The 14,243-nt window shown below is 38.7% G+C and overlaps 1 protein-coding gene across 1 annotated transcript in view; it reads right to left on the bottom strand.

The window, feature by feature from the left end:
• ZRANB2 (zinc finger RANBP2-type containing 2) overlaps positions 1 to 11,089 on the bottom strand; it is a 14,730-nt gene extending 3,641 nt beyond the window's left edge. Inside the window, exons 1-7 of the mRNA XM_012801706.2 lie at positions 10,557 to 11,089; positions 8,402 to 8,454; positions 8,205 to 8,313; positions 7,010 to 7,092; positions 2,411 to 2,487; positions 2,040 to 2,174; positions 821 to 990 (exon numbers count right to left, since the gene is read on the bottom strand). Of these exons, the coding sequence (XP_012657160.2) occupies positions 821 to 990; positions 2,040 to 2,174; positions 2,411 to 2,487; positions 7,010 to 7,092; positions 8,205 to 8,313; positions 8,402 to 8,454; positions 10,557 to 10,612 (683 nt within the window). The 5' untranslated portion in view covers positions 10,613 to 11,089. The remainder of the gene's footprint in view (positions 1 to 820; positions 991 to 2,039; positions 2,175 to 2,410; positions 2,488 to 7,009; positions 7,093 to 8,204; positions 8,314 to 8,401; positions 8,455 to 10,556) is intronic.
• Between the last annotated feature and the right edge of the window lie 3,154 nt (positions 11,090 to 14,243).

Genomic DNA, 14,243 nt, shown 5'->3' with positions numbered 1-14,243 from the left:
AGCTGGCATGTGTATACTTGATCTCTATGTTTTTCTGCTTACTCAAAGCTTAGAGAATTAAAGACAGAATATATAATAATTTTATCATTGGTTTATGTAATTGTTGAAATATAAATATGTCACAAGGAGAGCTATGGTCCATCCAAAATCTAAAAATCAGAAATGAAATAAAACCATTAATCTAATTTACACCTTTAATGTCTCTTAAAATAACCTAGACAAGATTTTTACCTTAAAATTGTTTATAAGCACTTCTTTAAGCTACTAGGATTTATAATGCTCAATTAACAAAAATCTAATTAAGTATATTCACTAGCTAATATTTTATTCCTAAATACGATTAAAATTCATTGTCCATGCTATCACTTGGATAGTTTTTCAAGAGAATATTACTATCAAAGTAAATTATTGAAACACTGTGCAGTAATAATCTGATGAATGCCGAGAAAATTTTTATACTAGCCTTCGACATCTAGAATATAAACACAAATCTTAATTTGCTTAGAAGTTCTTAAATGTAACCTATTCAGATAATTAAATATCTGTGTATGGAATGATTTGATTGAGTTTTAAAGTCTATTTTAATAAACAGCAAGATGCTAAAACAGGCTAAGGAAGTTTATGTTAGTATTTTGCTTTTCTGAAAATAACAATAAGTGCATGGCCCTAAGATAAAAAAAAAATCCTTTAAAAGGTGACTTTAATTAAACCTTCCAAATAGAAAGAAAAGCTTATTTAGTCAAGAAAAGTAAAATTTATAAATAAAGAAGTTAGATACTGACATTTTGACTGTTGTTACCCTTGACCTGTACCCGTTTACCTGGACCTAGACCTTGAACTTGAGGGGGAGGATGAGCGTGATGAAGATCGTGAATGTGAAGATCGAGACTTTGAGCGACTTCGTCTATTAGATTTCTTTTTATGACTATCTTCTTCTTCACTGGCATCAAGATTATATTTTGAGAGATCAGCATCATCTTCATCCTCATCCTAACAGAAATTCAATTATATTTAGATATTAAAATTACCTAGTAGGAAAGATAAACAGTTTTGTGTATTGTCTTACCAAACCCATTCCCAACTCTGAATTTCAACTACTAAATTCTTTATCTCTGTTAAACCGATGTTGGTAACTATCTCAGATACTTCACAGACATAAACCTGTAAGTCACACTCTTCCTCTCATATATAAGGCATTACACCAAATCAGTTGTCAAGAATTTTCAATTCTTCCTCCTTTAAAGTAGTTGAATCCACCACTTATAAACTTTGCTTCTTTATTCTCTAGTATACACATCTTACAATATCTTAGCTCATCTCTTTAAGTCTAGAAAACCATTCTGCCTCTCTAAAATTTACTGACAGTCAATATCCTGAGATACAGATCATGAATCTATTGCATAAAAACTTAAAAAATGGCCCCACATTAATTTCTTTCGTTATATTCTAGGGCTTCTCATGTTAAGACTTCATAATATCGTTAATCTGGTTCTACAGTCAGACCATAAAACTTATCTGCCCTACAAACAAGTTATCGCCAGACCTGGAATGGGTGCTGTCCCCATTTCGTTCACCCCTCTGTCCTAACCACATTAGCTTATGGATGATTTTTCAAGGTTGCTGGCTTTGTTTCCTACTTAGCGAACTGTATTTGCTGTTCTCTGCCTAAATGTGCTCTCATCCTAGGTCTTACTGCTGGCTCCTTCATATCATTTAAGTTCCAGCTCCACTTTCACCTCCTCAGAAAATTTCCTATCGGCTGAAATCAAAGTAGCTCTTTGAATTATGTTACCACATCATGTGCCTTCATAACATTATTTCTCTTTAAACTACTTTGTTTAGTTTTATCGCTCCTTTTAGAATTTAATAAGGGTGGCTTTGCTTTGGTCACTATTGTATCTCCAGAACAAAATAGTGCTGGCAGCATGGAAGCTCAAAACCTTTGTTGAAATGAAAACAGAATCTATCTTCACCAAGGAAATAAGGTTGTCAAAAGTACTGTCATGATGTAGTTGAAGTAAGACGGAAACTGTATGTACCTCATCTAATTTGTATTTAGAAAGATCTTCATCCTCATCCTCGTCTTCTCCCTCTGATTCTTTATCTTCAACTTCCTTCAATATAGATGCAGGACCAACTGCCTTCCCTCTGTACTTTTTCTTTTTACGTCCAAACTAGAGAAAAAGTTTCAAAATATTTGTCAGCTGAAAATGCATTAAAATTAAAACATTCTTTAAAAGAATTTTCATATATTTTGTCAGTTATGATTTCCCACAAAATGATAAGTTGTCATAAAAGACTCCAACTGTACCTACAAAAGATACAGTTAAAAATGTTCCTTTGCATTTAAGATATTTTCTAGCATATTTTTCTAATTTATATTCTATTTAAACACTAATATATAGCTTACCTCATCATATTCACCATCAGATTCTTCTCTTTCTATATATTCAACATTTTCTCTTTCATTAAAACCACCACCATATCCTAAAAGAGGACATAAAAATTATTATCCTACAACAGTCCACTTCAGTAACACATTATGCCCTAATCACCTCCATAAAAAAAGAAACTCTAATCAACAACAGTTGTCTATCCATCCAATACATTACTAATCTTTAAAAGAAAATCTTTAAAAATCACCAAAGAGAACAAAGTCAGATACCTTATTTGGAACGTTATGGCTGTAATTGTAAACTCTTCTCATTTTCAAAATGTCTTGTTTTGCTTAGGCAATTCATGGAATATACCAGTGGAAAATATATCCTCAAATCTCTGCTATAAAGTTTTAAAAGGATATTCTATAGCTGTGCAGTTTATTATAGTTCTTCTGAAAGGAGTGGGTTCAGTAAGAACCAAGAATCAAATTTCACTGTTTAACAATTATAGATGGTTTAAAATCTGATTCACTTAAATGTTACTGAACTGAAGTACTGGAAAGTTCCTAATCATACAGGCAAATGTAATGACATAATAAAGGCCATCTTTCTGGCCTTGATTTAATTGGTTATAGTTAATACAATTATTTATTTATTTATTTACTTTTTTTGAAGCAGAGCCTCACCATGAGGCCCTGGGTAGAGTGCCGTGGTGTCACAGCTCACAGCAACCTCAAACTCTTGGGCTAAAGGATTCTCTTGCCTTAGCCTCCTGAGTAGTCGGGACTATAGGTGCCCACCACAATGCCCGGCTATTTTTTGGTTGCAGTTGTCATTGTTGTTTGGCAGTCCTGGCTGGATTTGAATCCCCCAGCTCTGGTGTATGTGGCTGGAGCCCTAGCCACTGAGCTACAGGCACTGAGCCAATGCAATTATTTTTTAAATACATAGTGAGAGTCACTCAGGTTCTATGAAAGAGCCAATAAACCTTCAAATTAAAAAGTAGTCAAGATTAGGAAACCATTGTTCTCTGATGTCACAACTATTCCACATTATTTACAATATGAATGGCGGGTCATTTGAAGAAAGCTGAATAAAAAAGAAAGTGAGCTAGTTTTAGAAAAAGTAAGGTGAGAGATTTTTGAGTAGTCTCCTACTGATAAATTAAAAAGGTAGGTGGTCAGAATAACACATATTCCAGAACAGTAACAGTACATAAAGCTAGTGATTCTTAGACTTATGGACCTCATGAGTCAGCAAAATGTTAAAAAGATTTACACATAAGAACAAAATTGTATTTTTTTTTAATTGAGACTAATGATTTTAAATTTGCTAATCTTACACATTAAAAAAAATCACTTTAAAATTTCACTTTCTGGGGGAAAAAAAGCCACACTAACATAACATCCTCTCTTTTCTTCAGTACTTTGTACCAAGTAAAAACTTCAAAATACTTAAAGTAGGTGGAAAATAAAACTTAAACAAAATCCATGAGATCTAGATAGGAAATAACGGATACAAGAAAAAGAAAAAGTAAACGAAATAGATCGAATGGAACTGCATTGTTTTCTCTAGGCTATTAATGTTGAAACGTGTCTTGTTAAATTATACTATTTATATTTTATAAATAGAGGTAATGCGGAAGCATGTAAACTTATTAAAACAATACTATTTAATATCAAGATTCAGGCTTTTTGTAGGGTTCTCTGTTCACATTTAATAATATGCAACTGAAACATATGATAAATACGAAGAGAGCTAAAAAATAAATTGTAAAGTTAGAAAATGAACTCTTAATTCATGCAGGTAATGTTGCAAAGGTATGTAAGTGAACGTGTTTAAAAGTGAAAAATCACAGTAAACACAAAGCTATTTTCTTTTTCTTTCATGCAGGCCATGGAGATTACATACCAGCTCAAGAACTTGTTTTCTACGTATGGAAAATACACTAGTTCCCTATCATGAAAAATCTTGAGCATGTTATTTCCAATGACAGCTCAAGTTAGAGGACTGGAGTACTGCAGGTAATACCAGAAAAATCGCTTTTCTTGGTTCTGCTCTTGCTATCTCCTCCCAATCCTACTCACAGACAAGTAAAAGCAGTGTTTAAACAAATTAGACTGTGCTACTCTCTTTAAAATTTCCTCCAGAAATTTCCCATTTTATTGAGAATAAAAAAATTCCTTACCTGATTTACATAGCCTTTGCCTATTTCTCAAGTATTTTCTGGAGCTAAGGAGTTGTTTATCCAACATGCTAAATTCTGACAAATCTCAGAACCTTCACAAAAGCTGTTTGCTGTAGCTTGAAACTTATCTTTCCCTTCTCAGGTTAAGCATAGCTTTCTCAAAGAGGACTCTATTAATCTTTGACTCTGTATGACTGTTCTGCTCACCCAGGTATCCTCAGCACCCTGCAGTGTTCTGTAACTATTTATTTAATGAATGAATACATAAAACACTACAAACTGTCACCATTCAAAGAATCTTGAGTTTTGCTAGCAAGCTTTACGAAGTAACCAAGAATTTCTGTAGATTTTTAGTGGAAGTTTTAAAATGATAATGTTTTCAAAACTGTCTCACAGTGTAACATAAAAAAAAAAAAAAACTGAAGGTTTAAAATGAGTACTTGGATTAGGGTTGCTGAAAGTGGAAAGGAACTAATACACTAAACTGAAAATTCTGATTCTATGCTATGAACAATTAATTCAAATCCTGAGAATTTATTCACAATGTTTCTATGCTGTTACTGTTACCGTTCATGGATTTAAAAAGAAAAAAAAAAAAAAAGACTAATCTGTCAAAGATAATTAGGTTCTTTTTTATTCACTTACTATGTTAAGCTTAAAAAATGTTTCCCTGAACCTTACGCTGCTTTATTCCAAATAGTGAAGAGAAACTGGAATAACAGAATAGGTTATTTCACACCTTCGACCGTTACCAAAAAAGACAAATACCTGCAGGCAGAAAGGAGGGTAAGGTTCAAGACACCAGAATGTCAGAAAGATGATAATGAGTAAAAGAAGCAAGGTTACTTTGGTAGACCAATGCTCTTCCTACAGTGAAACTTTAGATAAGGTAGTAGTCATTAAATAGGTCAAGGAGAATGCGAAAAGAAAGCCTTTCCAAATTATAGCTTTTAGAACTATTAAGAGATTTTAGACTTTATCCTAAAAACAACCAGAACAGTTTTAAACAAAGGAGTTATTGATTTGGAAAACGAAATAAAAAAACTCTGTCTGGAACTGGGCAGGAGTATATCCAGAGACTAGCTATTTCTCCATGACACATAATGACATCTCTGCCTAGGATGATGATGGAAAAGACCATTTAGGGAGGGAGGAGATGAAGAAGGAGCTATCTAGGCTAAGAAGGGCATCTAGATTTCTGCCTTATGTAATAAGTATATGGTAAGTGGTACTAATCATGAGAAAGAGATCACTGGAAGACGGCCATCTTGGGAGGTGAGGGATCAGTTTGACATTTACATGGCAATGCTGTTGAATAGGCAGCTGGATAAATGGGTCAAAGAAGAAGTCTGAGCTGAACACATACATTTTGACTATCACTGCATACCAAGAAAATACCTAGAAAACAAAGAAAAAGGGCCTAGGGACTGGGCCTTGAGGAATACCAAGGCTAATTCAGTGGCCATGAAGAAAAGCGACCTACCAACTAGATCGAAAAAGCAACTGACCAATGAGACAGAATAATCAAAGGGCTTGGGATGGAAGGAAAAAAACAGGGAGACTGTTGTCAGAAGGCCTCAATCTACTCAATTAGTATAAAGGCAAAAATCACTTCTCTTCTGGAATAAGAGGTGGAATTTGAAGGTTAAAAAAGGAAAAAAGAAGAAAAATAGAAAATGAAAATCTAGGCCATTAAGGTTTAATATTCTCATATGTGAGAATGTAAATTAAAGAAAGCAAGGAATAGTTTATCAGGTCTAGGACTGACAGGGTGACTATATGTAGAAAGAATACTTCTATCATTTGATGTCTGAGTAGCTGAGTGATAAAAAGAGATGTGAAATACACAGATAATGTAGTTAGGCTAACTGCTAGTATCAGGAAAATCAGACTGCATTAGGTAAACAGCCTCAGTTTACCACTGACAACACACAAAGCCAATGGTAAGCTATCAATCAGGCCAATGATTACCAAACACCATCCCACAGATTTTTGGGACCCAAAGAACAGTTCTGTGATATGGAATTTATATTATCAAGTTTCTCATGTGATTCTAACGCAGAGCCGAGTTTGAGAATTACTGTCTGAGCTTTAGACAAATACCTGAAAAGGTACACCTTTGCCTTTTCTGTCATACAAGGATATTGAAAGAATAAAAATAAATTACTACATCATTATTAAATAACAAATGTTTAAACTAGTAGGACAGAAGGGATGAAGGAAAGCATTTCTAAAAGTATCCTGATGTTCCCACATGTTAGAATAGAGATTGTTAATATTATACCTTATAAATTGTGAAATCATGAAATGAAAGATGTAAGAGAAAAAAAATCTAATAAGCATTAAGAACAGAACAGACAGAATCCTCGATTATTTCTGTGCTGTTATGATCAATTCAATTTTTAATTCTTAATCATTTAGTTAAAATGTGGTTATATCTTACCTGTTCTTTCTTCTAATTTAGCGTACTTTGGAGTATTACACATGTTACACTCTGATCTTCTGGCCCAATTCACATTACTGCAACTTTTAAATGAGAAATGTCAAATTAATAGGCTGTAACACAGAACTAGAAAAATACTAAAATTTTAGACAGTTTAGAAATTTAAAAGAAAAACCAGGATAAAATTGTTATCACGTATACTTAGTAATGCAAATGAAGAAAATATACACTGATTTGAAGATAGAATGTGGGTTCCTACAGACTAAACTATTAAGCAGAGAAGCAAATTCCTATACTATGATGTGCTTTTGTAATTCTGAGAAAAATGAGAATCTGAGATCTTCCAAAATCCAAAACTTTTTGACCATTGATATAACACGCAAAGCAAATGCTCACTAGAGTATGATAAATTTTTGGATTAGGGATGCCAAACAAAATTCTGAATATACCTGAAATCCCAATCACTTCAGGTTCCAAGCACTTCATTTAAGGGATATTCAATCTGTAGTGAGATTCTGAGGCCTTACCAGATAAAAAAGGGGAGGGGGAATCACTTTAAAGTTTCCACTAATTTCTCATTCTTTGAATTCACCTCAAAAAGTTTTCTTTTGTTTGTGTTTTTAGGGAAGCACTGAATTTCACAGTATACTAAATCCAGTGACTTAATCTGTTGCTGGGAAATTTTTCAAAACAAATTCAGTATCTATAGGATCAGAAGTTTATACAAGATTGTTCTGTGATTTAACCCTTTCACAAGTATATGATTCATCCACACAGAAAAAAGATGGGGAAAAAAAATCAATACAGAATTAAACCTAAAGTTGAAAATCAAAAATTTTAAGAAATTTGTCTAATTAGGAATATTTATGGTATGCAACTTACTGTCCTAACATTTCTTTGCAAATAGGCAAATGAATTTTGCAGTATATTTCATATTAATAACAAGAAGTGAAAAATTTGAAAAGATTTGTTATCCGTGATTACCATTAGAAATACAGCAAAAAATTTAAAATTTCTTTATATACTACTCTTAAATATGAGACATTGAATAATAATCAACAGACCTTTGATTTATAGGATTACCCTGGCTTATCAATGTGATGAATGAGCGTTTATAAAATTAACTTTTGACATATCCAGCAGTGGTCGGATATATTACTAAGGAAGAAAAATAGACAGTATTGCAAACACATACGTCTTACACTGCCAGTCATTAGCGCTAAAAAGGCCTCGGCTCTTTTCCGCAAGTGTCTTTCCTATTTCAGTGCCCCCAGCTTTCATCATCTTGGCCTCAGTTGTTTTCTCTGAAAAATATAAAAATAGTGCAACATGAATTGGAAGAAATAAAAAAAGAACTGTATATAAAATATTAACAGAGTTTTTCTCACTTACCTCGACCACATCGATTACAGCTAGTTCTTCTAGCAAAGTTTACATTTCCACATCTGAAAATGAAATGAGAAGCATTTATAGCAGCATCTTAATGTATCCTCATGTATCTGGAATACAGAACTTCTGATTTATTTTAGTTATGTTAATGTCAAAGTTAACTATAAAAACTCCTCATAATCCAGTAGGAAAAAAAAATCAACACATATCATTAATTATAATGAAAATCCTTTGCAGAGTTAACACGAGATTTGACTCTACTTCAATAATTACTGACAAGACACCAAGGGGTTTTAAAAAAACTCCAAAGCAACTCTCAGTATAGAAAGTAAAAATATACAAAAATTTGATATTATAAAAAATGTGTATTCCAAAAATTATAAAACCCTAGAAGTGAACGGGGAAAAAGTTAAAGAAATGCCCTTTTTACAGATAGTAGATGGGATGGTACTGATTAAAAATATAAAAAGTTCAATAATTCTGAGTTATATAATGTGTTCATCAAACCTCTGACACTTAGCTGAAAAAAGTGACACAACAGCCAATAACGTCAAAACATGGAACAGTACAGTATCTATCACCTTACTCAACACAAAACTCAAAAATAGAGGTTCACTTATGTGATCTTAGAACGACACGTGCAGTTAAAGCATTTTTAGTTTTTTTTTTTGGCCGCGGCTGGGTTTGAACTCGCCACCTGCGGCATATGGGACCAGCACCCTACCCTTTGGAGCCACAGGCGCCGCCCAGTTAAAGCATTTTTAAATGCTCTAAACAACATGTAAAGCTTGAAATTTGAAAACTCGAGTTTTAAAACATTACATTAGTATGAAATATAGATGTGAAGAATGGGATGACACTAAGAGAAACATTCCAAATGATTTTTGTTTTTTTCCTCCTGAAAACATGTTCCTCACAACCTTAAGCGCTGCTGTCCCCTGGCTTTATACATATGGTAGAGCCAACAAGCTATTCTTACAAACAAGTTGAAACCCCCTCTCCTACCGTCTGCCCGCAACGTTGTGGACAGACAGAAGTGCATTATTCTACAGGCGATCAGCAGCGTGAGAGTCAGAAGCTGCTGTTTTAAACCTCCCCAGGTTTCGGCAGGGTCTCACTCGGCAGAGCCCACTGCGGACACACAACTTGAGTTCCCTTCCCTGCGTCAGCTCTGGGTTCCTTCGGGTCATCTCAACACCCACAGGGACCAATCCGGAAGTACTTGCTGCACTTCGCAGCTCTACGCTCGCCACTCGTGTTATTTCACGGATTCGTTTTAAGGGAGCAATTTTATTCCTATTTTTCAGCAAAATTATGTACTTAGTGACGTGGTCTGCAAGTAACAGGCCTGAAAGTGAACCCGGGTATGCTCCAGAATTTCTGCTCTTTCCTACCACAAGCTCTGTATCTTCGACTGCCTTAGGTACGAAAATTAAAAAACAAACAAAAAGGGGCTGTTTTCCACGCATCTCTAAATACCTACACGCGTCTGCGCTGCCTCCGGTGAGGCCCAACAACTGCACGGGGCGCGCTGGCTTCAGCAACAGCGTCAGAGCGCAGGGCCGCCCCACGCGTGCGACTCCGCCGCAGGCCTCCCGCTCTGCCCCGAGGTGGCAAAAAGCCCAGTTAACGTGGGGAAGCTAAAGGTCAACGACCGAAAGACGTCGGGACTTCCAGACCCAAGAGGGCTAAGGCTTGGGGAAGGGAAAAAACAGCACGGTAGACAAGTTTAACCAGAAAAACAACACAAGGCGACTAAGGGGCGATTGCGGGAAGGCGCCGCCTTACCAGAACCGGAATAAAGTTCTGCAGAGTCACGTGGGGGTCCCCCGAGCCGGGCCGACCCGGGGACGTCCTCGGCGCCGAGACCCGCCGGCGCGGTGGGGGCGGGGGCGGAAGGCGGCCGCGTCGCACGCCCGGACAGCGGCGGCCCGGGGCCAGGACGGCGAGGACACGCCGGCCACAGCGCGGAAACAAAGGCGCCCCGAGAGACCCTCCCGCGGCGAGACCCGCAGCCTCCGTCCCGCACGGCGCCGGCGGTTCGCCGCCTCCCGCCGGCGTCGGCACGAGGAGCCCGCAGAAACGGAATACGCCGCGCCGGCGTCGGAAAGCCCCCCCGAGACGCCCCGGCTCAATCGGGGCCCCCTCGGGAACTCACTTCTTGTCAGGGCAAATCCAGTCTCCGTCACTGACTCGGAAATTCTTGGTCGACATCTTGGACGCCAGCACCACAGCCACCCGCAGCTACGTCTTCGCAGGAGGAAGCGGGCCGGGGCCTTCGGGCGCCGCGGGGCTGCCCGCACCGCGCCTGACTCCCGCCCGCCGCCGCGTCCGGGCGCGATCATGCGGGCGCCGAGCGGCGGCTGCGTTTGGACACCATCGTCCCGACCGAGATGCCTGTGCTCCTGTTTCCTAGCTGAAAGCGATAATAAGCCTTTTTTCCCCCAGGGCCAAACTAACAGGCGCCGTCGGGACAGCCCAGGCGGGAGGTCTTCGTGGCACTAGACGCCGCGGAGAGCCCCCTGCCGGCGGGAGGACCCGGGAGGAAGGCACTTCCGCCGAGGTTGGCGGGGCTGGAGAGGCGGCGGCGGAAGTGGTTGCGTCACTTCAGGGACATGGAAGGCAGGTGGCGCGGTGTAGGGGAGGGAGGGAGGTGGGCCGAGCTGTGCCGGTGTTTGCAGACGTTATTTTGCTAAAGACACAGAACACTCTTACTTCACACACATAGGATGTTGTTGAGGAGACTGTTGATTTTGATGCATGAGTAGGTCTAACACATGAGTGAGCAACACTCCACTCACGTGGGAACCGACTGGGAATTTTAGAACTAAGGTGCCAGTGTTGCTAACTTTGCCAGTGTCTTTTCTGATCCTATCCTGTTGCTTTCTCCCAATGATAACACTCTTCTCTTTTGGGGCTGTATTCACTCTTTGAAATGTTAGTTTATGTACATGTATGTTGAATTTGATAAACCATTGCCTGGGTAGTTTATTGTATTTATGGTTCGCTCAACACTATGGCTATAAACTTGTCATAGGTAGTTACAAGTAGAAGCATGTAAATGTAGTGTTTTTATTTTCACGGCTACATACTGGTAGTATTTTTGTGTGTATGTGACAATTTATTCCCTCTGTTTTGCAGCTTTTCCCATTACAAACCACTTTAATATGGGCATTTTTATGCATGGATTCTGCTAAATAAATACAAGAAGCTTTTTTACAATATAACATAGTTGTGCAGCACTTAACAGTGGGGAAGTGTTCTTGGTAACGCAGTGGTAGGTGATTTTGTCATTGTGCAAACAGAGTGTACTGAAACAAAGTTAGCTGGTAAGGCCTCCTACACGCCCACGTTATACAGTGTAGCCTATTGCTCCTACGTTATAAACCTGTAAAATAGGTTTCTGAATACTTCAGGCAATTCTGTGTGTCTGAACATAGAATAGGTATAGTAAAACAGTGTTGTAATTTTATGGAACCACCATTATATATGCCCCACATAACTGTATTTAAGAGAGAAATTATTCAATACTGCCTAGTTATGATAATTGCTTTAAGATCTTTGATAATTGTATAACATCATCTTAGACTTCTAGGGGTTGACAGCTGTTGATTAAAAAAAAATTCATTTGAAATTTGGTCACATTTTTCCACTTCTTTTGTATTGTGGATTTTGTCCTAATGTTTTGAAAATTGTGTTGCATAGGTTCTGGGTCTTGTTAAAGCCTTGAGGGAATGTGGATCTTTTTTTTTTTTTTTTAATTCTAGGAGGCAGTCAGTTAAGTTTGGTTCAAGTCACAAGTTTATTCTCACCCTCTATGAGCACTGGTTCTGCCTCAGTTCCATTTTTAACGTCTTTCCTATGCTTCTTTGTGTCTGTTCTAAGCACATGATACTCAGGGATTATTTGGGGACTTGAGCAGTAGTTTAAATTGTAGTTCAGCCAGAGACCTGTTGCTGTGTTGCTTTGTTTCTGTCCTGTACATGCTCCGTCCAGGGCTGACCACAGAACTTGTATGGGTTCATATAGAGAATTAGGGATCCTCCTCTTCATCTCTCATCTCTTATATTCCTCTCACTTTGTCTTGCAAGGTCCTCTTTTCCTTGTTCTCTTGCCAGAAATATGAGGTTACTCTTGGAGTTTTAGCTGCCTACCATAGCTACAACAGCTGGTTTGAAGGTGATTTTCATTGATACTGGGCACAGGATGAGTCCAGAGCTCTGGGCTACAGCTGTTCACCACCAGGCTGCCTGCGTGAGCCTCCATGTGGGTTCTCTGCTGTTTGTGGTCAGACTGAGGAACGGCTTCTGCTGGAAAGCACCAAAAGGAGACATGGGTGGCAGTGGCCATCCTTTATCCTGGGGTCCCCATCCCTTATCCTGCTGCTGGCACCTGGGAAGGCCACACCATCCCTCTGCAAGCTCTGCTGTATCAGACTCTGCTTGTTGTGACCATACTTGTCCTCTCCAGGCCTTTTTAGACTGTAGCACACAAAGCCAGTGGGCCATCTTGATTGATAGATATGCTTTCTTGCCTTTAATCAACATGGTGATGTCTTGTTCTGGCTTGGTCTTAAGCCATATGCAGTGAGCAGTGGATACAGCTGTGCAAATGGGACTGCTGTTCTTGATCTGCTGAGGGCAGCCATTCTGTCCTCACTGCTGGTAACCATGTGTGACCAGGGCTGTGATTAACATTAAAAGGGTCACATTCCAGGGATGCAATGATTAAAGTCTAGACTGTTCTAGAGAAGACATGTTTGGGAGATGTGTTGTTCTATGTTAGTGCTATAACTTCTATAAATTAATTCTATAAAATTACAAACACATTTTAACATGACCATAGTATGAATAATTGTTCACATTTTCATGCATTTTCTGGGTAAGACTTGTGTTTGTGTTCATCAGCAAAACCCACTAGTGACATCTGAGAGCCATTAGAAGCCAGTGTTCGTAGGCAGCACAATGGATGTTGCAGAGTTATGAGTAATGCCGTAGTCAGCATTAAATAAATGGCATTAGGGAACTGCAGAGGCAAGAAGATCTATATTGTTTTGATTAAAAAGGATCCAAAGAGCCATTATGGCATTCATATGGCATTATGAATAATAAAGGTGTCACTACCTTTTCCTTGCAGTGGGAGATCTAAAATTAGCCAAGAAAGGTATCTTTAAGAACAGTGAACACAAATAGGTGATTCTTGGAAATTAGGAAATTTCTTCACGTGCACTGGTTGGACAATAAGCAGCTGTGTTAGCTTTTCCTTGCCCTACATCTTCAGCAATGAATCACTACCCCTCACGTGGACCCATGACTTTTGTAATTACATTTATAATCAAATTGTTGCTACAGTTCCCCCTCACTTCCCAAATATCACCCCAGGGCTTTGAATACCCTAACAGCAGCCACAAACAGAAGAGAGTGTTGCTAACATGTCAAGTTTCTCTCCTCAAAGTGGAAGCTCTGGACTCTCCAGACAAACTCCAGTTGCCCTGGCCTGGTTTGGGTCAGATGCGCACCTCTGACCATTCAGCCATGGCAGGTGTTCCGTGCGTGACGTAATCTGTAAGTCTGGCTGGGAGGAGGCAAGAGTGAAGGCCCCTGAGAAAAGGAAAATGTTGATTGGTTTTCTGTTGCTGTGTGACAGGTCACCACAAGTGCAGTAGCAGCTTAGAGCAGCGCGGATTCACTGTCCCTCCGTGTCTGCAGGCAAGGGCAAGGCTTGCTTGGAGTCTCCGCTCAGAGCCTTCCCAGGCAGGCAGCAGTCAGGTTGTAAACTGGAGCTGTGATCTCATCTGAAGCTTAGGGTTCTCTGCCAAGGTAATTCAGGTTGTTGGAGAATCATG

Source organism: Otolemur garnettii, unplaced genomic scaffold, assembly GCF_000181295.1.
Source record: "Otolemur garnettii isolate 467f Iridium unplaced genomic scaffold, OtoGar3 scaffold00010, whole genome shotgun sequence".
Classification (NCBI taxonomy): domain Eukaryota; kingdom Metazoa; phylum Chordata; class Mammalia; order Primates; family Galagidae; genus Otolemur; species Otolemur garnettii.
The sequence above is the reverse complement of the archived record's forward strand: the minus strand, read 5'-3'. Positions and strand labels throughout refer to the sequence as shown.